Raw genomic sequence first — 21,426 nt, forward strand, 5'->3', positions numbered from 1 at the left:
GCTTAGACTTCGCTAGGGGGAACGCGCCCCCTCACCACTCCTCAGATCCGCCACCATTAGCTGTTATCTGTTAGCTTATGGGTTTTGCAAAAGAGAGTGACAAATCGAGGGGGAAAGCCCCCCGCCCAAATTATAGAGGACGAATGTAAAATAAAATAGGAGGAATTTATAATAATTTAGAAAAAAAATTGGGCTATATATTTGCACATTAGGGGGGAGGGAATCATACCATATATTAAATACGTAACCAAACCTAACCTAGGTACCTTTTCCCCCCTTAAACCACAAAAATCAATTGTGTAAATATTGACACTCATTGAGAAATCACGGCTTTGCAGTCATTTATCTATAGCGATCTCTTGCAAATAGCCTATTTGACAGGTTTCGTGACTGGTTTCTTTGTACAATAGCAAATTTGTTCCCTTGGCCAAGGTAGTACCCAGGGGGGGGTTAGGGGTTTGACCCCCCCCCCCCCAAAAAAAATGGTCAGACTTGTAAATTATGCGGTGCCCGCATAATGCGTAAGTACCCAATTATGTTTTTTTTGTTTAACCCACCTCCCCCCAGAAAAAAACAGAAATTCCATCCCTGATGGAAGTTTCCCCACAAATAACTGGTCCCCTAGTACAAATTTGCTCCCACAGAAAATTTTCCATTACTCGGTCATTAAAATCAAGTTCCCCTCTATTAAAATGATATTTTTTGTCAGTAAAATGACAACAACAATTCCGTTGAGACGAAATAAATAGCCCAAATTGTTTACAAATTATTGCATATTCATCCTATTTTATTTTATTTCATTAGCATGAACCAAACTTGATTTCTTTTTGATACAACCTTACATATTTCACACATGGCAAAAATAAAGAAAAAAAGGAATCAATATGCAACTTCACAAACAAAAACATGTGTCAAAAGCAACTGAGAAAACCAGCCTCGTTTAAAAGGATACAATTTTGAAAAAAAAATACTATTAAGAAAAAGTTGCCATGGGACATTGATTCAGGAATGGTAACTATTATTTTAGTTTGTTTTAGAAGTAAAAGTTTATTCCAAAAAAAAGTTTATGGTGATTTCTAAAAAAGCCTAAAACACATCAAAAATAGTGTCAGATCAATATGAAAAGTGTACCATTGGAATCTTGCATAGTTGAAAACATTGTACAGGGGAATACCAGGTCCCCTCATTCAGTGGCAGACCCAGCAGGGAGGGTGCGAAGGGGTATACGCCCCCCCTAGTGTAGCCTAAAGTAGTGTAATTTACTCAATTTTTCGCTAATTAAACTTACTCCTGACGCAAGTTTATTGGATAAACCGTTTTTGGACCCCCCTCACTTTTTTATTGGGTCCACCTATTCTGCCCCCCCCAAAAAAAAAACAAAATCCTTGATCCGCACCTGTCCTCATTGAATAACAAGGAAAATCACTTTTCTCAATAGTTTCAATCTGAATATTTATCTTAAACTTACGTTTAAACTTACCTCCGATTTACATCAGAAACAAAATTTGCCCCCCCCTTATGTAGAAATGTATACCCTGAATTGGCATATATAGGGGGGGGGGCTGAAATTCATTTCCGATAGAAATGATTATTATAATTGTAATCAGCATAAAAAAAAGGCATAAAAAGCATAAAAAAGCATTAAAGAGCATAATTCACTTAATTAACTCAAGTTTACGTTAATTCAACTTACTCCTGGTGCAAATATATCAGATCAACCTACGTTTCACCCCGTAATTTTTTTTATAGAATCCAACTCTTTTGCCCCCCCCCCCCCAAAAAAATCCTTCATCCGCACCTGCCCACATTGAATAATAAGAATAATCACTTTTCTCAATAATTCCAATTTGAATTATTATCTTATCTGAAAATCAAATTTACATAAAAAATTTCTTATATTAATAAACCTTTTACAATTTCATGTTTTGTTTGACATCATGAATCAGGAATTTGCCAAAACATGAATTAGCAGGTTCTGCCTATAGGCCTAGCCACAAGCTGACGAAAACCCGACAAAAGCGATAACAGGAAATCAATGAACGGAACAAAGCAATATTGCATAATAACTATATACATGAGTGATTCCTATATGTCCGTCTATAGGAAGATTTGACAATTCTTAGTAAATTTAAAAATAGGAAGCAATGTACAATCGAAACTATTTGAATTACTAACCTACTTGTTCAGAAAAGAAACATGATTTTAACTGTAAAAAAATTAAGTTTCTAGGTGGTATAATACAGTAATTAGAGTAGTTTAAATGTCAAAAAGCTCTTAAAATGATAATGCATCGCAGGTGACCGGAATTAGGAGACTTTTGTCCGTGAATAGGATGATGATTCATTCCTATCAAAGATTCTGTCCGGGAATAGGCAGGTGGCCGACTACTGGGTGTCTTACCCTAATCATTTCAATCGGAAATGAATTTCCGTCTCCCCCCCCCCCTATATATGCCTAACCTAACTCTGAATTTGCATATATAGGGGGGAGGGGCTGAATTCATTTCTGTTATAGATGATTATTATATTCGTAATAAGCAAAAAAAAAGGCATTGAATGGTGTATTCACTTTTGTCCTAACTCAATAATATGATTTGGTAGAACTTTACCTAATTAACTTTGAACTTGGTAAATTTTTTGATGTTCATATTATTGACTTATGAATAAAGTAAACACACTACTTGATGCCTTATTTTATGCTCTTTCCAAATATAATAATCATTTTTGTTGGAAATGAATTTTACCCCCACCCCTATATATACCAATTCAGGGTTTATATTTACACATTATGGGGGTGGGGGTAAATTTAATTTCTGATGTAAAAGAGAGACAAGTTTAAACCCCCCCTTCCCTCCCTAATATGGAAATATAGTTGGGTGGTGGAAGTAATAGTATACTGCCAATGATGGAAGGAGAATCCATGATGAAGATATTAAACAATATAGGACCCAAAACACTTCCCTGAGGAAGTCCACTCAAAACATGCTTAGATGAAGAAACAATGCAGTTACTAGAGCTATCAAATAACTGAACACATTGAGATTGTAGATAAAGAAAAGAGATTGCAGATCAAGGATTGATAGCAGGGATTCAATTTCATGTAGCTTAACTACAAGTTGCTTGTGACAAACTTTGTCAAAACCTGATGGATTGCTGGGGTATGTTTCTCTGCATTGGGTATGCAGGGGTAAGTAAACAAATAGAGGATATAAATTTACCTTGCATTTTAAACCAGCATGATGTGAAACAGGCCCTTCCTAGTAATCTAAATTATAAGAATAATCTGATTATAACATATAATTTCTCAAAAACAGTAGGACAAATGATTTTTAATTATAATTAAATACTTAAGAATTTTGACACAGATAGTAATTGGAAACCTGTTTGTAAGTGTGAGCAATTTTTATCATTTGTAAATCCAACTTACAAACATATTTTAACAGGTGATGTAGCAATAATAAAGCAAACTTTGTCAAAACCTATAAAAAATCAGGCAGAAGTATGTCAGCAGGCACCCCTGTATCAAGCAACAAAGTGATATGGTCACATGATTCAAGGAGATTGGTATCAACAGATCTTCCAGATTGAAAGCCATCCAGTGAGCTGTGCAAGGGATTATTTTGCTTCAAGATGTCTCTAACATCCTCAGCCAATTTTTCCTCAAACCTTCTCTTCATCTCCTTGATTTGGTTAGTCATCTGGTTATGAAAAGTTTTGAAGACTTGATAATTTCCTAAGGTTTTCTTTCTTTGTTTGTTGCAACTCCATGTTCCATTATTTCTGTTAATTAGCTTACTTAATTCAGTAGTTCAAAAAGGTAAACTTTAGGCTGGTTTTGCTCATTAATTCTGGTGCAAGACTTTTCAGCATCCAAAATTTCAGTTTTCACATTAGACCAACTCACATCAATATCATCAGTAATAATCTGTTTCCAGTTAAAATTTACAAGTCTTTTGGAGACTTTTTTATAATTGATATATTTTTGTTGTTTAGAAGAATGTTGTTTAGTTGGCAAAGATTACTCCAAAATAATTACAACATGGTTGCTGTTACCAGCAGGTGTGTATTTTACCTCCTTAATAATAAGGTCTTAATAATGTTGGATCTTCCATCCCCCATGCTGTCAAAATCTCCTTTTTCCAAAAATCTTGCCTTTAGTTACTGTGTTTTCACAGTAATGTATGTTCCATGAATCTCAAATGTCGAAATTTATGAGTTTTTTTTCATAAGGAAAACCAATAATTGGCAATAAGATTTTTTTGAGTTTACACTTTTCTGCCATTTTTTCCCTGCTGTGCAGTAAAACTTTAATAGATCATAAAATTTGAAAAATAAAAGGTAGAACTGAAAAGCAAAACTAGGAAGCATTCTGAAACCATTGCTGAAAGAACTGTGAAAGAGCCTATAACAAGTTTTAGCACAGAAGAAGTGGCTGAACATCCAACAGGGTATGCACTTGGTCACAGAAACATCAAGCAAATGATGACTTGTTATTATCATCAAAATCTGTAGTTAGCTACCTTACTTGCTCTTTTTCCTTCTGTTTATGCTTCAAAACTATTTACACTATTTCATAACTAAAAAGAAAAGGATCTGGTATGTATCCAAATTTCAATCATTTGTATGATTTGACAGAAACAAGGAAGTTACCTTCAATGGTCTATTTTGCACCCCCTACATTTTCCAATTTTATTAACAAAATATATTATCCACTGTTGCAAAAGTTTTCATAATATGTACAAGAAACTGATTTAACCTTAAAAAAATACCTAAACAATCATACAGAATAGTTGATAAAACAAAATTGTACTTTCCCATCACGTGATGGAAAAATTGTTTTTGACAATAAGAGATAAATTATGAATTCGAAAATATATTTATTTTAGGTTTCTATTGCTGAATGATTTATTAATGTGTTTATTATTATTTAATATATACTTTATAATATAGAAAACTGATACCCTTAAAAGTTCATGTCCAATTTATTACAATTAGTTGGGATTCTATGCTAGAGAGATTTTGCACTATGTGTGCAAACTACTTTACATACGTAAACTGTTATGTGTACGTAAACGTGATGGAATCATGTCTGGATTTGTTGAGCTTCTAAAGATCCAGCTGACCATTTTGGACCACAAAAGGCTACAGCCCAGGGTTTATTTCAAAACTGACAAATTTTTGCTTCTAAATTTCACAGAATGTGTCTGCATTAAAAGTTTTGAGACAGTATAATCCTTAAGCAATTCTGTGTTTCAGTTATCTAACAACAAAAACTTCTTCTCTGATTAGTTCAATGAACCAAAATGTAATTATAAGGCTTTGCAGCTTTTCCATCAAAATCTGGTAAAAAAAACTACTAAGTTTTGTTCAGGAATTTTACTTTAATAGCAAAAATGTAATTTGGTTATATGTAGCAGAAGCCTACAGTTCCCTTGCTTATTGGCATTTCGAGCTTCTAAAATTTAGCCTTCTACCTTTTGATGTCATTCAATTACCCTCCAATATCATTTTTTTTTTGGACTACCATGGTTCTTGGATTAAGCTTAATTACTGAAAGACAAGCATGAGCAAAAAACTTGTTTTTTTGTCTTTTGGGAAAATTTTTTATGAAATTGCGAAAAAACTTTGCTTAGGAATTTCACTAGCCTACAGTAGCTAAAATGTAATTTGGTTAAAATGTTTTGAAATATGGTTGGTAATCACATTACAATGACTGGGCATGAGTCTCAAGCTTTCAGGTTAAATTTAAGAGTCTCATGTGGTTCAAACAAAAACTAAATTGGACAATGTTGATTTAAGAATTGTTGTAGTCTATGAAAGCAGATTGTTCAACATTCATTGAAACAGAATTATTATCAAGCAAGGAATATTTATAAATTGAAATGGAATGTTAGAGCTTTGAAAGACAAATGCATGCATAGAGTGCCTCTTTAATTTTTAATTGCAGAGTATTTTCTTTTAGAGTTTTACATTTAGGGCTTATAATGCCTGTGATTTGGAGTACTTATTTATGTGTTACATTCTATTTCAGTGAGTTTGTGTCATTCAAGGATTTAGTCACTATTCCTGAAATGGAGCAAAAAGAATTTTGTTTAAAGTGGAACAGCTACCTGGATGTCTTTCATGGATCTTTTCTATCTCTAATAAACAATGAACACTTCACAGATGTCACCCTATCATGTGACAGTCAAAGTATCAAATGTCACAGACTTATTCTCTCATGTTGTAGTTCCTACTTTGAAACCCTGCTTTTAGGGATCTCACACCCCCATCCTGTGATTATTCTAAAGGATGTGAAATTTCATGATCTGCTAGCTTTGGTGAAATTTATGTACACAGGTGAAGTGACTGTTCCACAAGCTCAAACTAGTTCATTAGTAAAAGTGGCTGAAATGCTTAAAGTTAAAGGTCTTGCTTATCCTAATGAGACAGCTAACCATATACAGAAACCTAGTTATCCCTCTCAGAACACTCAAATGACTCAACCAAGTGTAAATGGAAGCACAATTGTTTTATACTCTGAAAACAGCTTGTTGGCCAAAGATTCTTCCAGCAATCCAGAATATCAGATTCTTCCAGAATATCCCATAGGAGATACCTCAAATGATAACGTGGTAAACTATGCTGCTGAAACTGGTTCCTTTGTGTATAAAAGAGATTTTGCTGCATGCAATTCACTTGTAAGTTTTTCTATTGAAGTTCACTTTATTCAAAGTCAAGTTACCAAAGTATGGTTATGTTTTTAATTGAGTTTTAATTTCAGAAGGAACTAGGCTGATGTCAAAAGGTTGATGAACATACTTTTGAACATACTAGGCTGATGAACATACTTGTGTAATACCCATACACTAGAATCTTCTTTCCCACCTGAAAAATATATTTGGTTAGAAATTTATTATTATAACAGTCAAAAAGTGCAAGGTCTGATTTTATTCTTTGGTCTTACATTTCTTTTTTTTCAAACTCTGGTTCAGTTTATTTCAAAATGCCTATAGGCTATCTTAGTATTTCTTGATCTTTGCCAAAACCAATTAATTTTTTTTTCTAGAAGACTATGATAATAGAATTTAATAATATGTTAATCAAAGTCCTTAGACCACTGATTGAAATAGAAATTAATACTTAGATTTTGAGGAATGGTCTGAAATTTCATCTCTTTAACTTTAAAAAAAAAGCCTGTAGATACTCCATGTTCATGTGAGTCTTTCTACCTTGACAAACTATACTAAACCACAGTTTAAGTAAAAAAAAATCTTTCAGTTTTTTTCATATCAAGATAAACTGTTTTTGCTGGAAATTAGCATTGACAAACATTGCCTAACATGATCTATTTAAACTTTTTGAAGAAAACAAATAAATCAAAAACACTTGTTCAAAACAAATCCAAGATAAAACAAAAACCTCCTAGGTGCCTGATTTTGCAGTTTGGATAACTTTGATAAGCTTACAATTTTAAGTTCTTTAGAAATTGTTTTCAGTTCAGGAATTTAGTATATGCTATAGTTCACAGATATGACCTTTTTCATAGTTCTGTTTGACATCTACCAGAAGATCTTTCTACCACATAGGTTAAAATTTCAAAGAAACAGCCTTTTCAGATCACTATTCCCCATTGTTTATTTAAGATGGGAATAGGGCCTTATTTTTTTTGTTCTTTTTTACAAAAGCTCTTGGCCTTAATTTTTTTTTAAGTTTTTATTTTCATACCCTTGAATAAGCTAAACTAAGGATTTTGCTTACTTACCTATTCATTTCTTTGTGGTAGATATTTCCTGGTAAATTTGCTCAGACACAGATAGTCACGTCAAGTATATTTCTAGAATAACTAGGCTATATTCATCCACAGTAAATAATCTGAAAAAAGATATTCATATTATACATTTCGTAATAAAACTACAGATCTATCAGAATGTGTCTGTATTCTTTTGAATCAGATCAATTAAAATCAGTAGAAAAAAACAACAGTTCTCCCATGACGTTTGACAGTTCATCTATCAGTCCATAAAGTATCTAATTTGGGTGATAGATTCAATTTTGCCCTTTTTTTATATTGATCCTTGGATAACATTCATTTTTATTTGGATTTTTTTTTTCAGCAAGTCAAAGATGAATTTGCTGTAGGTATTGACAAAGGGGGGAACAATAGTTCTAGCCAGGTTGAAGATAATGGAGAACATGTTGATTATTACAGTAAAAAAGTGAGCATTTATTTTCCTTTATTATTTTCATAGTTTTTTTTCAAAGCACAAGATTGTTCATAGGTTTTATTTTGAAACAGGTCTTTGTTCTTTTAGCTAACTGGTAGTTCTCTTTCTATCTTTAGATATGCAATAAGAATTGTTAAGGATGACTGTATCTGTTTATGTTCACAAAAAAATAAATATCTTGTTGAAACAACAAAAATCAAGGAGGCACACTTGTGCCTCTATAAAGAGGTGACCCACCACAATGTTAAGCGATTTCCGGTCCTAGCGGTCGCAGAGAGACAGCGGTGATCGCATTATGTAGCCCAAGCTCCAACTAAGAAACGTGCAAAATTTCACCCCCTCCGACTTTATCTTCATGGGTAAAAGTGGGCCGGAAGTTTCGACCCTCCGACCACAGCCCCCCTTTCGCGTTGTCCGATTGGGCTGAAATTTAGAGGTTGAGCTTTCCTAGGGCACGGGAGCTTATCCTCGAAATTTCATCTCAATCCAATCACTCCTTCCCTGTTTTCCAAAAAACAAATATAGCCACACACTGTTCATTTCTCTTTTTTTTTATCAGCCACGCCTACAGGCCACAGTTGGCAACTGATCCGGGTGAATGAGGACTCGTTCGAAGTGGAATTCGACCTGTTAGGGCCTTTTGATATTTTCAGACCGAAAATATTATCCCCCGAATTTACATTTACGAAAAACCTAGTTTTCCAATAAGAGCCCATGTTAATTTCTCCCCGCCCAGCCCCCCTTTAACGTTGTTCGATGAGGCTGAAACCTCGAGGATAAGCTTTCCTGGGGCCGGGAAGCTTATCCTCGAAATCTCAGCTCAATCCGATCCTTCCTTCCGTATTTTCCAAAAACCAAATATCAAGTTTTGTGGGGATTTGCTTGCGTCAAAAATAGATACGGGAGACTAAAATAATATACCGTAAGTATCTCTGTGGTTCAATGGTCACTGTTCCTGACTGTCAGGCGGAAGATCCGGGTTCGATTCCCCATCAGAGCAAATTTTTTATGTATTGAATTTAAAGTTTAAAAAAGAAACTCAGTTTCTTTTTTAAATCCAATCTATTAAATCCTTCGGCTCAACGGGCGTCTCCATAAGAATATCACAGTCGGCCTTCAGGTTACAGGTAAGTCTCCACTGCTTTGATAACATGTCGTACAACCGCATGCTTGAAGAAAAGTTGAAAAAAGAAAATCTTACTGTGCATTTGATTTGATTATTCAGGAATTAAAAGCCTTAACACAAGTATCTTCAAGCGCGGGGGGTTTGGGGGTTTTTGGGGGAAAGTTTGACTTTCTCACAACTCTTTTTTTTTAAACAATAAAAACTTTAGCGTAAAGAGTGAGGCGTTGAGGAGGGCACAGCCCCTTTTATATACGGTAGTGGGGGTTTGGGGGCGGCACCCCCCCAACTGTACCTCCTAATCCCTGTACGTTTTAAGGTTCGAACTTGTGACTCAGCCTCTTTAACTCTTTAGAAAACGTAGTTTTTTTCAAATAATCACAAATAGGGACTGTTCATCAAAATTAACCATCAGACTAAAACAATATCCAGTTTCTCAAATATTAGTAATTTTTTCAAGTTTATTTGTTTTTGTTATCTTCTTTTTAAAAAGAACTTTATTCTACTTGCCAAAAAAGAAAAATGACGTTTTTCGTTTTAGAAAATAGTTATTCAGTGAAAAGGTATTCAGTTTTTGCTGCAAATAATCATGGGCGCTGCCGTAGCTGATTCTTGTGGGCTTTTCTACTTGGCAAAGTCCATATAATACAAACAATCTCAGTTGCCCAGTCGCCTGCAAATCCTGTGATTATAAATAACCCTAAGTTTTCCCAAGGCCAGAATATAATTTGACTTTACTGAATTTTTTTTTAAGATTTTCACTTTTATAACTTTAAGAAATCAAATACCGTTAACATTTTAAGGAAGAAATATCACCATATGCACATTAAGCTGACAATGCGCATTCATTGCAATTTTCCAATAAGCTTTCAGTAGCTTCTTTTTCTCATTTTGAAGCACCATGTAATGATTATTTTTTGTTCTTCATAATTTGTAATACCAGAAGGGTTACTTTCGTGCAATTTTTAATGTTGATTTATTTTCGATTATCTTTAGAAGTTGAAGAAACATTCCCTAATTTTAGTGAAATCATTTCATCACCTAAACATAAAAATTTTCCTTTTTTGGTTTCATCTGGCGTATCTGACAGCTTAATCGTAAATTATAGTTTTTGAGCTTGAATCAAACATTCGCGGGAATGAAAGTGAGTTTTCTAACAATTTTTTTTACTAATTATTCAGTACAGAACCCATCTGACTTGCCCCAAAAACGTACTAGAAATATTTTTACTCTAAATTAATATCGCAAGGGTACCATGTTGGGTAAATACAACAAAATTGGATAACCTAATAGGTCTTTCTAAAACTTAATACAAAAAAACTTTCCGCAAAACAAGTTTTTGAAAGAAAAATAAAGAGCTTGGCTTAGCCAAAAATGAGCAGAAGTAAATAATAATACATATAATAATAATAACCGTTGAATGACTTTCCAAGCATAAAACTACCACTGATCACCATCAATAAGTAAATGAAAGTCACAAGGAACAGAATTTACAGTAAATAACCTAGTCAAACTCAAAGCAAGCAAATATTAACATGAGTAGGGCCGACAACCGCCATGCCTTGTGAAGAATAGAATATAATTTGCACTATTCGAAAAAAAATGACCTTGGATTATCAGTAATATGTCAGTTTTTAGTTTCATTTATTTATTGATGGTGGTTTGTGGTAGTTTTACGCTTGGATGGTTATTTGAATTTATTTCTGCTCATTTTTGGCTAAGCTGAGCTCTTTACTTTTCTTTGATAAAATTTTGTGGAAAAAGTTTTTAAATTAATTTCCATTCGTTTTTAATTGAAATAGTTTTTTTTCATTGAAATTTTTTTTATCGTTTCATTTTTTTATATAAGAATTAATAGTTTGGCTTGCTATTTATATGTGGGAGAAACTTTTTCAACAATTTGTATTATTGAATTATTGACTGATGTATTGTTGACACGAAAAGTATTGTTTAATTTAAGTTCATACCTCTTCAGGTTGACCTGAAAAATAAAACTTAATATCAGTCCCAAAACATTATATCTATGCTGTTTGACAACCTGGATACGCTTACACTCTTTTGATTTATTTAAATTGTAAGAACAGAAGTATTACTAGTAGTAGCACTGAAATTTTCAAATATATACCCCCAGTCGTTGTTTATATATTGCTAAATTTACTTGTTGGCTGCAGTACACATAGTGGCTTTTGATTAAGTGTTTAAGTAATATTTATTTTTTGAGCATAATGGGCTAATTGCATAACTTTGGGGGTTGGCATACCCAATAACTCAGAGACATAGCTGCTGGACTGTTCTACTATGCTGAACAAAATGACTGCCTCAAAATTTTGATTGGATATGTTTGGGAAATGAATGGGCTTGGGAGGAAGGCTGTTTACCCTTCAATCTCTTTTTAATCTTAAAAAGGGTTCGCGTATTTTAAATCCTGAATCGAATTATCTCCTTTAATAGCTTCAATGATATTTCTAGCTATTGTAGAGTGGCGCAGCCTATGATATTGCTTTTATGCCCTTTTGAAAACCTGCAAGCATATGTATTTTTTTTTTATTTGAAACTCCCTCTAAATGTTTCCTAAAAGCTTCATATTAATACCCTTAGCGTCATTAGTTACAGTAACTGTAGTGTGGTATTAAAAGCGTATATAAAGTGCCTTCTGGCTAGTTCAAAATCCACCACAACATGCCCTTACATGTCTAAATAAATAATGTAAACTTTTCTTGAGACATTGCTTTGTCAATTTTCTGAAAATCCATAGGCTCATATTTTGTTTTGATTTAGTTCAACATCCGCATCAATATTCCTTAAAAGCTTCCCCTCTAATACTATTAGCTTCTGCAGTAGCAATAGATGTAGTAGTAAATACATTCTAAGACCACACTGGCTATACATGACAAATGAAACTCAGAGAGGAAAGAAAATAACAAAAAAAAAGGTGAAAAAACGAGGAATTTTGTCAGCCAGTGGCGAAACATGAAGAAGAAGAAATAAGCAAATATTATCAAAGAACAGAAGAAATATCAAAGAATTGATAGACTATCTGAAATACCCTTACTGTGTTTTTTATCTGCCCTAGGATGATAAACTGCCCTACAACTCTTTTTATACAAATCTGAAAAAGTTTTGCGATCTTTGCCTCTCACAGAGACTATCTGTCTTTGCTTTACTCTAATTAGGCTCTCAAGTCTTAAATCACTTTGACCAAGCTATAACTACTTACGACTGTGACTGCGACTACTTGAACTGCAATTGATGCTATATGCTTCTTAAGTTTTTGCCATTGCTACTGCTATTATTACGCCTAAATATACTCAACTAAATCAAAGGAGTTAAATTAATCTTGGTTGTCAAAATTGTCTTTCATGCTGGGGATGGTGAATTTTGTAAACGACACTTTTTGCATCAGGCTAAAGGTAATTATTACCTGGCTTCGTGCATTAATTTGAATTTTTTTTTCATGGGATGGTGAGGAAGGTATTAAACAAAATCAAAGAGACAACATGCATCCATATTGTCAAAAAGACATTTCTGATCTCAGGAATGGCTAAGGTTATTTAGTTGAGGTTTTATTGGCCTATTGAAGGGGATGATGAATTAAATAAAAACCCCTGCGTGCATCCAGGTTGACAAACAGATGTATCGGAATATCTCAGAAATGGCTTAGTGTATTAGTTGAATTTTTGGGGAGGGTTAAGGGGGGTTTCATAACTAAATCCAAAGACACTATTTGCATCCGAGATTGTCTAGAGGGTGTGCTTGTGATATCTTAGGAGTGGGTTAGGGAATTCAGTTGAACTTAAAAGGTATTTGAAGGTGAATGTTGAGGGACAAAGTTAATTAGAATTTGTTTTTCTTCAAGTTTATAACATAACGGGAGTTCACAAAACACACAGCTACTTGTTTTTCATCAAATTGTTTCTTGCTAACTATTTAGTGACATAACAGTCGATAGGACTGTTCCTCTTCTGTGTTATAACCTGGTAGTTTTGGGAATGCGATTTTTTTTTCTCTTTTTAATGAAAGCAATTAAATTGAAATTAATAATTACATTGTAGAGATTGCTAAAATATGTGTGGTTATGGGTTTGAAATTCAAGTCTATCCAAACTCTAAAGACTTGTCCATATATCCATGTTGTTCTTTTTCTTTTTTAAGCTCATTGGGAATCAGATTTTGGAAAGGACAGAGAGAATGGCTAACGCAAGCTTCAAATTTTCAGGTTAGTCTTTCATTGTTTAATTAAAGCTAAGCAATGTGGTCTGTTTGTTCTTCCCTTTTTTGATTAGAATATAAGAAATAAGAATAATGATTCTTGTTTGAACCCAATAATTTTTTTTTTTAAACATTTTTTTTTTTTTTTTTTTTTTTTCAATTTTACTTTAAACGGTCTTTTTACTTAAACCTTCTCTCACTAGGTTCCCGAAGGAATTCTGTAGGATTCCGAAAGAATCTATGTAACACATACACATTTTGTACCTTTTTGGTACCGTAATAAGACTATGCACTATTCTGCCTAAGGAAATCGCGTTACTCAATCACTGACCCCAAGAATTTGTTCTAGAGTTTATCGTAAACAGAGCTATTAGAATACAAAACCATCATATTGCAACAGGAAAAGTGTTAATAACTAACCAATTCCCCTTCCTAATTAAACCAATTCCCCTTCAAGGCATGGGGCTTATGGAATCTGTTATAGAAACTTACTGGTTGAATTACTATGAAATTACAATTAGACAGAGAGTTTTATTATGAATCGTTGATAGGCTCCAAGTTGGGCCATGGCTTCTGACCCCTATCTTTCTTCTAACTGTGTACATAATGCTTGCTAATCATTGATAATCAACTGCTTTCAGACATTCAGTGACAATTCGAAACTTCTAGACATTCAGGTTTCAAGTCATTATGGGCAACTGACAGTGAGTAAAGTTTCACTATAGATCAGTCAGTGAAACATCACCACAGACTAAATTCCTATAACCTTCAATTGTCATTACAAGCCAAATTCTAAGAAATGAATTTTATATAAAAAATGCTTCAAAAGCTCATGATTTGGAGTTTTTTCCAACTTTATAAAATTCATTAATTTTAACTAAGCCGACCAGAAATTATTAGGATAAATATGTTTCAAAAAAGGCCTAGAGATGTGGCTGAGTTCCACCACTAATTTTGACAGTCTTAAGAATCAAGAAAATGTTTTTGGGTGTTTATATGCCATGGAAAATTACAACAGTTGGTAAATAAATTTGTGAATTTTATCAGAGATAATTGGTAAATGTCCTGTTACCAATACCAAGAAAACTGGTTATATTTCTTGCATTGTAAAAGTCTATTGATGTGCCTCTCTCACATAGAATAGCATATCTTTTATTAAATTGAAACAGATCAACTGAATTTTTAAATGTAACCACACTGAAAGTAATACGTCTGTAATATCTTTTAATGTTTAAAGAATTTTTTTCGATTTTTTTATTATTAATTTTTTTCACAATTTTGAAGCACCATGTAATAATTATTGTGTCGTGTCTATAATTTAGTTTATTAAGTTTATAATACCAGAAGCGTTTCTTTCGTGAAATTATTTATGTTAATTTGTTTGCAATTTTCTTTAGAATCTGAAGAAATATTCCAAGATTTCAGTGAAGATATTTTTGGAAAGAAATACTCTATTTTATCACCCAAACATAAAGATACTCCTTTGGTGGTTTCTCCTGGCGTATCTGAACAGCTGAATCGAAATTTCAGGCCATTTGAACTTGAATCAAATATTTGCGAGAAAGAAAGTGAGTTTTCTGACATCTATATTTTTTTTTCTTATTGTTCAGTCCAAAAGTATGTGACTTGCCTCGATAACGTACTGTAAAATGATAGAAATTTCTTATGTCCACTCTAAAAATATGTCACTAGAGAGCCATGTTGAACATTTTCTCGACAGAAAAGTGTATGATTAAGCCACCAAAGACATCAAAATGAAAACAAGTTTTCCCCTCACTCCCCCTTGGTTCTATTCATTCCTAAAAATGGTGATTTTCTACAATTATTATTTTAGTTGCTATTGTATTATTAAGATAATTTTGATAGTGTGAATTATTTCCTTAATTGCCACAGTGAATCGAGAAGGGAAACGTGCGAATTGTTCTTTTTCACAGAAATTAAAACAAAACACTTTTACCACCCATTTTACACGTATCAATTGAGTCAAGTTTTTCAATAATTAATTGGGCTTTAGACCCTTTGTTATTGAACAAAGGTTGTAAGAAACCCAAAGCTATTGAATCATGCATTCAGAACCCCTATGTTTAGATGTACTGAAAACATGAATTTGAAGTAGAGTACTCGGCGGCTACTATAAGTAATATATTTACGGATAGTTTACTCCTGATCTTGATAATATAAGGAGAATATTAGTATGATAAGGAGTAGGTCTAAATACATTCCGCAATGGTGCATCATCAATAGGACAATGCTCTTTCTTTCATATTAATCAGAAAGAACTCTCACTGAAAGTTACTATGAGTAACTGAATGAGTAGCTATGAGGTAACTAAAAGTTACCTCATACCTCATAAATCTTATTGCTATTAAATTTTACCATTAAGTTAAACCGAATAATGGTTATTATTTCCGAATAAATTTCAAATGGTGTTTCTTCATCACCTGAAAGTTTTTTTTTTGTTTTGTTTTTTCAAAACGCGTTTATATGTCTTTGGTTGCTATAAGCTAGAGTTCCCTCTTTACTAGATGACGACTTGCGTCACAGCGTAAATGGCTCCAGACCCTTTGTTATAAGAACCCTTATCTATTGAACAGATATAGAACAGTGAGAGTATGTCGAAATCAAGTAAAAAGAGTAATGTTTTACAAATTTGAAGAAAAAAACAACAATTTAATTATGTGTCAATAGTCAATTTAAAAAGTAAATGCAACAACCGAGAATACCCTATTTGGTCTTTCTAAAAGTATTTCGTTTTAGGAAGTCAATTGACTAACAATTTGAAGTATTGAATCTTGAAGAACTTTAATGCTAAAGATATTAATTCATAGCTTAGATTTTTAGCTGTTTTATGGTATGTTTATTTCTTTTCAGTTCTTAACCTGAAGCAAGTTGTTAGGGTTATAATCTTGTAAAGTTTTAATCATTAAATCTTATTTTATACCTTTTTTTAACCTGTTTACTGGTGATTAATGGCAGTTCCTGTCCTGCTACAGCAATCAGGAAAGCTACACTTTCTAGATCTACATGATGTATTTTTTCGCACATTTTCTACTGTTTTTTCATGCATGCTTGTGTAATAGATGATTTTTAAACCTTAATGTAACATTTAATATTCATTTTAATGCCATGTTTTCGAAAATGTGACTTGAAACTAAAGAATAACACGATAATTATGCTATTGTGTACTTTAAATATTTCAGAAAATGACCATTTTAAATAAAACGTAGTGGTTGGCGTCTGTAAAGGATTAGCAGCAAGGAGGGATTGAATTCTCGACAGAATTTCTTAATTCAACTGAAATTGATGATTTGCCTCCGTATGACTTAAAACTAAACCTTAATTTAAAATTTAATATTATTTAATGCTATGTTTTCATCTTATTTCTACTTTGAAGAAAACAATTTGAAGGGTTCAAAATAGTTCACCGTATTTTTAATAGTGTGACTATTTTGTTCTTGTTACTTTAACGGCTGTTCTTCTCAATTCTTATTTCTAGCGCTGAAAAAATTGTATACGCCAGGTATATACCTGTTCAGGTCTTGACAAAAAAAACCTTTGATGTTAGTTTTCATTTTTTTTTTCATGGATTCTACGTCTGAAAATTTAATTCATATTTTTCAGTATTATTTTAAGCCTTATTTAGGATTTTATTCTAAATTTAAGAAGTGGGCTTACCAATCTTTAAAACTTTATAGACTAAATCAGGATTTAGTGGAGGTAAGAGGTGGGAATTAAAATGCGTAAGCAATTTTAGGAAAAAAATTAAAGATTCGCTTCCCAATAAAAGATATATCATTTATAGTGGAGTTACATACAAAATTTGGCGAATATGGATACAAATAGTACATTTTGATTTACTTCAATATCCTTTAAAACATGCCATGAAAGTTCCAACGTAATACTCCTAGCTTTTCCTGAATTATTGCATATACGTGTGTTTGACATTATTATTTTACATACGACCAATTGATTTGGTTTTCACATAACACACATTTTTTCTAAAAGTTTCATCTCAGTACTCTGTTTTGTTCCTGAGATATTGCATCGATGCCATTTTGAGAACCTAGATAACCTTAAACTCTTGATTTAGTTTGATAGTAGTGGCAGTCACTGTAATAGTTGTAGCTGTTGTTGTCACTAGTCCAAGTTTTTGCATTCATAGTCACAAGTAGTTATAGTAGCAGTAATAGCCTAAGTAGTAACTGGAGTAATTGTGCTGGAAGTTTCAACTTAATACCTCAAATCGTTCCCAAGATGCTGCTTATATGCCCTTTTAATCATCTGCATGTCTATAGTTTGTTTTGCTGTAGTACCATATCCCTTTCAACATGCCCTAAAAGCTGCTCTTGAGGTTTCGGATGCACATACTATAGCTGTCCTTTAACAACACTTGATGCACATACTATATTTGGGATTAGTTCGTCATACCCAGCCACATTGCCTGCAAGTTTCAACTTAATACCCTGAACTCTTCCTGATATATTGTATAGATGACTTTTCGGCTATGCAGGTTTGCAACGTGTCTTTTGATTTATGTTTTCATCCCCTCAACTTTATCTGAAATATTCAATTTAATACTTTATTCTGTTACTGAACTACCATATGTATTTTATTTAGACAATCTGGATGGATATAAACCCTTTTTATTTATTTCAGCTGTAGTATCAGCTGTAGTTATTAAAGCTCTGAAAGTTTCAAATTAATTTAGTAAACCATTGATGAAAGCCATTGCTGCCTTCTCATAGGTTTTTAACATACTCTGATTTTTTTAAATTACTACCCTTAGCTGTTCCTGAGATATCGCGGATGCTCATTTTTTACGAGAATTGACAGAAATCGTTTTCTTTTGGTTTAGTTTAACCAAAGTTTTTACGAAATACCTTTAGCTTTACCTTGGATATTGTGCCGTCACCCTTTTGATCTAGATGGATCTAGAATGTTTCGCTTCAGCTCCATAGCAGTGATGTAATACGGTAGTTGTTTTAGCCCTGACAGTTTCAATTCAATGCCATATTCTGTTGCGGAAGTTTCGCTGATACGCCCTTTTGACAACCTCCATGCACATACTCTTTCTTTATTCTTTTCATTTTTCTTTAAAACTTTCACTTTAACACCCATAGCTTTTTTCAAGACCGAGGATTCAATATATATATATATATATATATATATATATATATATATATATATATATATATATATATATATATATATATATATATATATATATATATATATATATATATATATATATATATATATATATATATATATATATATATATATATATATATAACCTTTAAACCCTGGGCAATTTGCCTTGCTTACAGCCCTTGGCACAAAGGCCCCGGCGTTCAATGATTTTTGGCAGAATGGCTATATAAAAGATTTTTGCTTAGATATTTTTTAGGGGAAGGCAGCTGAAGGGGTGTGTGGGAAAGGTGGCTGGTTGACCTGTCCTTTTTGACTCTCAAAAAGGACACTAAACTTCATTTTCTATTTGAATGAGCCACCTCACAAGTTTGAACGGTAACTTCTTCCATACAAAGTGGTCGGGGAAAGAAAAAAGCAAATGCAAATAACACATAGATCCTGCGAAACACACAGCTCTTTTGAGCTGCTTATTAATATCAACTCTCGTGACAAACAGATAAATGTGGTCGGATTTGTTTAATTAGCTCTTCTGATGAATTTTTGTATATCGATTTTAATTGTTTTGTTTTAGAAGTTGAAGATTCTTTACCTAGTGACAATGATGGGATCTTAGCCATTACAAAACCTTGTTTGTTTACGAAATGTTAAGATGTTCCTTTGGGAAATTTTCCTGGCTTTTCAGGACCTTGTAAACTTCAACCTGACACACAAGAATACGGCACCACATCTTTTGATAGTCAAAGTATATCTAAAATTTATTTTTTCTTGTTAGAATCAAGTATATTGCATAATTAGCTATAGAAAAAATAATGGTCTGGAATCCCATAAAATGGATAATTCTTTGATGCCTTAACTGGACGGTGAAATTAAATTTACGCTGGAATTTCTTAATTCGATTGAAATTTCTTAGTTTACGCCTCATGACTTAAAACTAGAGTAATGAATGTATATATATTCCCTTTATACGAACACCTATGTATTTGTTTATATATTTATGTATGCATAATTTTTCTTGAAAACGATTTTGAATGAATTCGAACAGATAAAGCATTAGGCATGAAAAAATATTGATGTAATGATGCACGAAAATGAAGCGCAAACGAGATGAGCGGCTAGAATACATGCAATAACAAGCATTACAACGAATCCCAAATGAACGTAATGTTGAAAGAAATATGCGGTTAAAATATAGGTGACAGGGATGATCACATCGAATTGCAAATGAAATATGCGGTTAGAAGAGGAGCAACAGTGAGAATTACAACGAGTCTGAGAAGAAAACAATTTTTAAAAAAATGGATGATTTTTTGATGCATTAACTGGAAGTCGGAATTGAGTTCTTCCCAGAACTTCTTAGATTTTGCTAATGAATTATTAGAAAAACTAGATTCAAGCCTCTCGTTTTGCTATTTTATTTTATATTTTATTTCTATTCTGTTTCCTGCATTGATTTTTTTGTGAGCATCTTTACTGCGGAATATCTTATTAAGAATATCTTAGTACATTGTTTTAGGTATTGTCTATCCCCTTTGTTTATTTTGTTTTAGGAATTGGAGATGCTTCAACAGGTATTGCCAATGCGTTCCTGGAAGCTAAAAATTTTAACGGTCGCTTGCAATGGAAAAAGTGCGGAAAAGACTATGAGTGTAATATATGCAATAAAAGATTTCACTGGCATTGGCAATTGGAAAGACATCATAGAATTTATACAGGAAAAAAATCATTTAAATGTGATGTGTGCCAGAAGAGTTTTCATCAATCAAGCAATTTGAAGACACATCAAAAACTGCATACAGGTCAGAAGCCGTTTAAATGTGATGTGTGCAAAAAGTGTTTTTCTCAGTCGTGCAATTTGAATCAGCACCGAAGAGTGCATACGGGTGAGAAACCGTATAAATGTGATTTATGTCAGAAGAGCTTTTCTCAGCTGAGCAATTTGAATGTGCACCGTATTGTTCATACAGGTGAGAAATTATTTAAATGTGATTTTTGTGAGAAGAGTTTTTCTAAACCAAACTCTTTGAAGAGACATCAAAGACTGCATACAGGTGAGAAATAAATAAATGTGATTTATTTGAGAAGAGCTTTTATAATACAGGCTCTTTAATTTGGCATCAAAAAGTGTATATTGGTGAGAACTGTTTAAATGTGATGTGTATAAAAAGTGTTTTTCTCAATTAAACAATTTGAATGAGCACAAAAAAGTGCACAAGAAAGAATTTTCATGAGGTTGAATCTGAACTGTCATCTCACAACCCATTCCAGGTGAAAGCCCGCTATCTTGTAGTTTACAATAAAAACTTATTACAGTATAGAATTTTTTCTAGCCATAAGCATAATTAATGAAGAATTATATATACTCCAATGATATAAAACGTAATAAATTTACGCAATTTATTGCTTGAATATATCCACGATTTATAATTCTGTACATCAGTTGCTTTCTTTTTTGTTTAGGTTATATAGAAGTGCTATTATTGATGTTATAAGTAAAGATCGCCATCTAATTATCTAGGGTTAATCTTAAGATGAAATTTAGTCTTATTGAACTATTTAGTCTTTGAACTTCAGAGAGGGCTCGCTTGATTGGAAATTGTAAGTTCTAGCTCACTTTTTAAGAGTCAAAAGATATCCGAGGGCAACTAGCTCCCCCCCCCACATACCCTTTTCCCCTCAAGCACATCCATTTTTTTTAAATAGCCATTTCTTTAAAAATAGTTCAAAGGTCAGATAAGAAT

At 32.9% G+C, this 21,426-nt stretch overlaps 1 protein-coding gene across 1 annotated transcript; it reads left to right on the top strand.

Moving 5' to 3' along the window:
• The first annotated feature begins 3,492 nt into the window (after positions 1-3,492).
• LOC148944930 (uncharacterized) lies at positions 3,493-21,359 on the top strand. Its single transcript, XM_089099321.1, has 6 exons — positions 3,493-3,688; positions 6,031-6,679; positions 8,096-8,197; positions 13,481-13,544; positions 14,935-15,105; positions 20,236-21,359. Exons 1-6 carry the CDS (start codon positions 3,630-3,632, stop codon positions 20,745-20,747), a joined length of 1,557 nt encoding a protein of 518 aa, XP_088955447.1. The 5' UTR covers positions 3,493-3,629; the 3' UTR covers positions 20,748-21,359.
• The last annotated feature ends 67 nt before the right edge of the window (positions 21,360-21,426 follow it).

Source organism: Artemia sp. Qi Xiang Cuo, chromosome 13 (genome assembly GCF_049724085.1).
Source record: "Artemia sp. Qi Xiang Cuo chromosome 13, ASM4972408v1, whole genome shotgun sequence".
NCBI classification, from domain to species: domain Eukaryota; kingdom Metazoa; phylum Arthropoda; class Branchiopoda; order Anostraca; family Artemiidae; genus Artemia; species Artemia sp. Qi Xiang Cuo.

What these genes read in the sequence shown, in the direction of transcription:
- LOC148944930 (XM_089099321.1), top strand. Translation starts at nt 3,630, where the DNA reads ATGTCTCTAACATCCTCAGCCAATTTTTCCTCAAACCTTCTCTTCATC. An exon ending in TTGATTATTACAGTAAAAAA is followed by an intron (nt 8,198 to 13,480) that starts GTGAGCATTTAT and finishes TTCTTTTTTAAG; the next exon opens with CTCATTGGGAATCAGATTTT. An exon ending in CGCAAGCTTCAAATTTTCAG is followed by an intron (nt 13,545 to 14,934) that starts GTTAGTCTTTCA and finishes AATTTTCTTTAG; the next exon opens with AATCTGAAGAAATATTCCAA.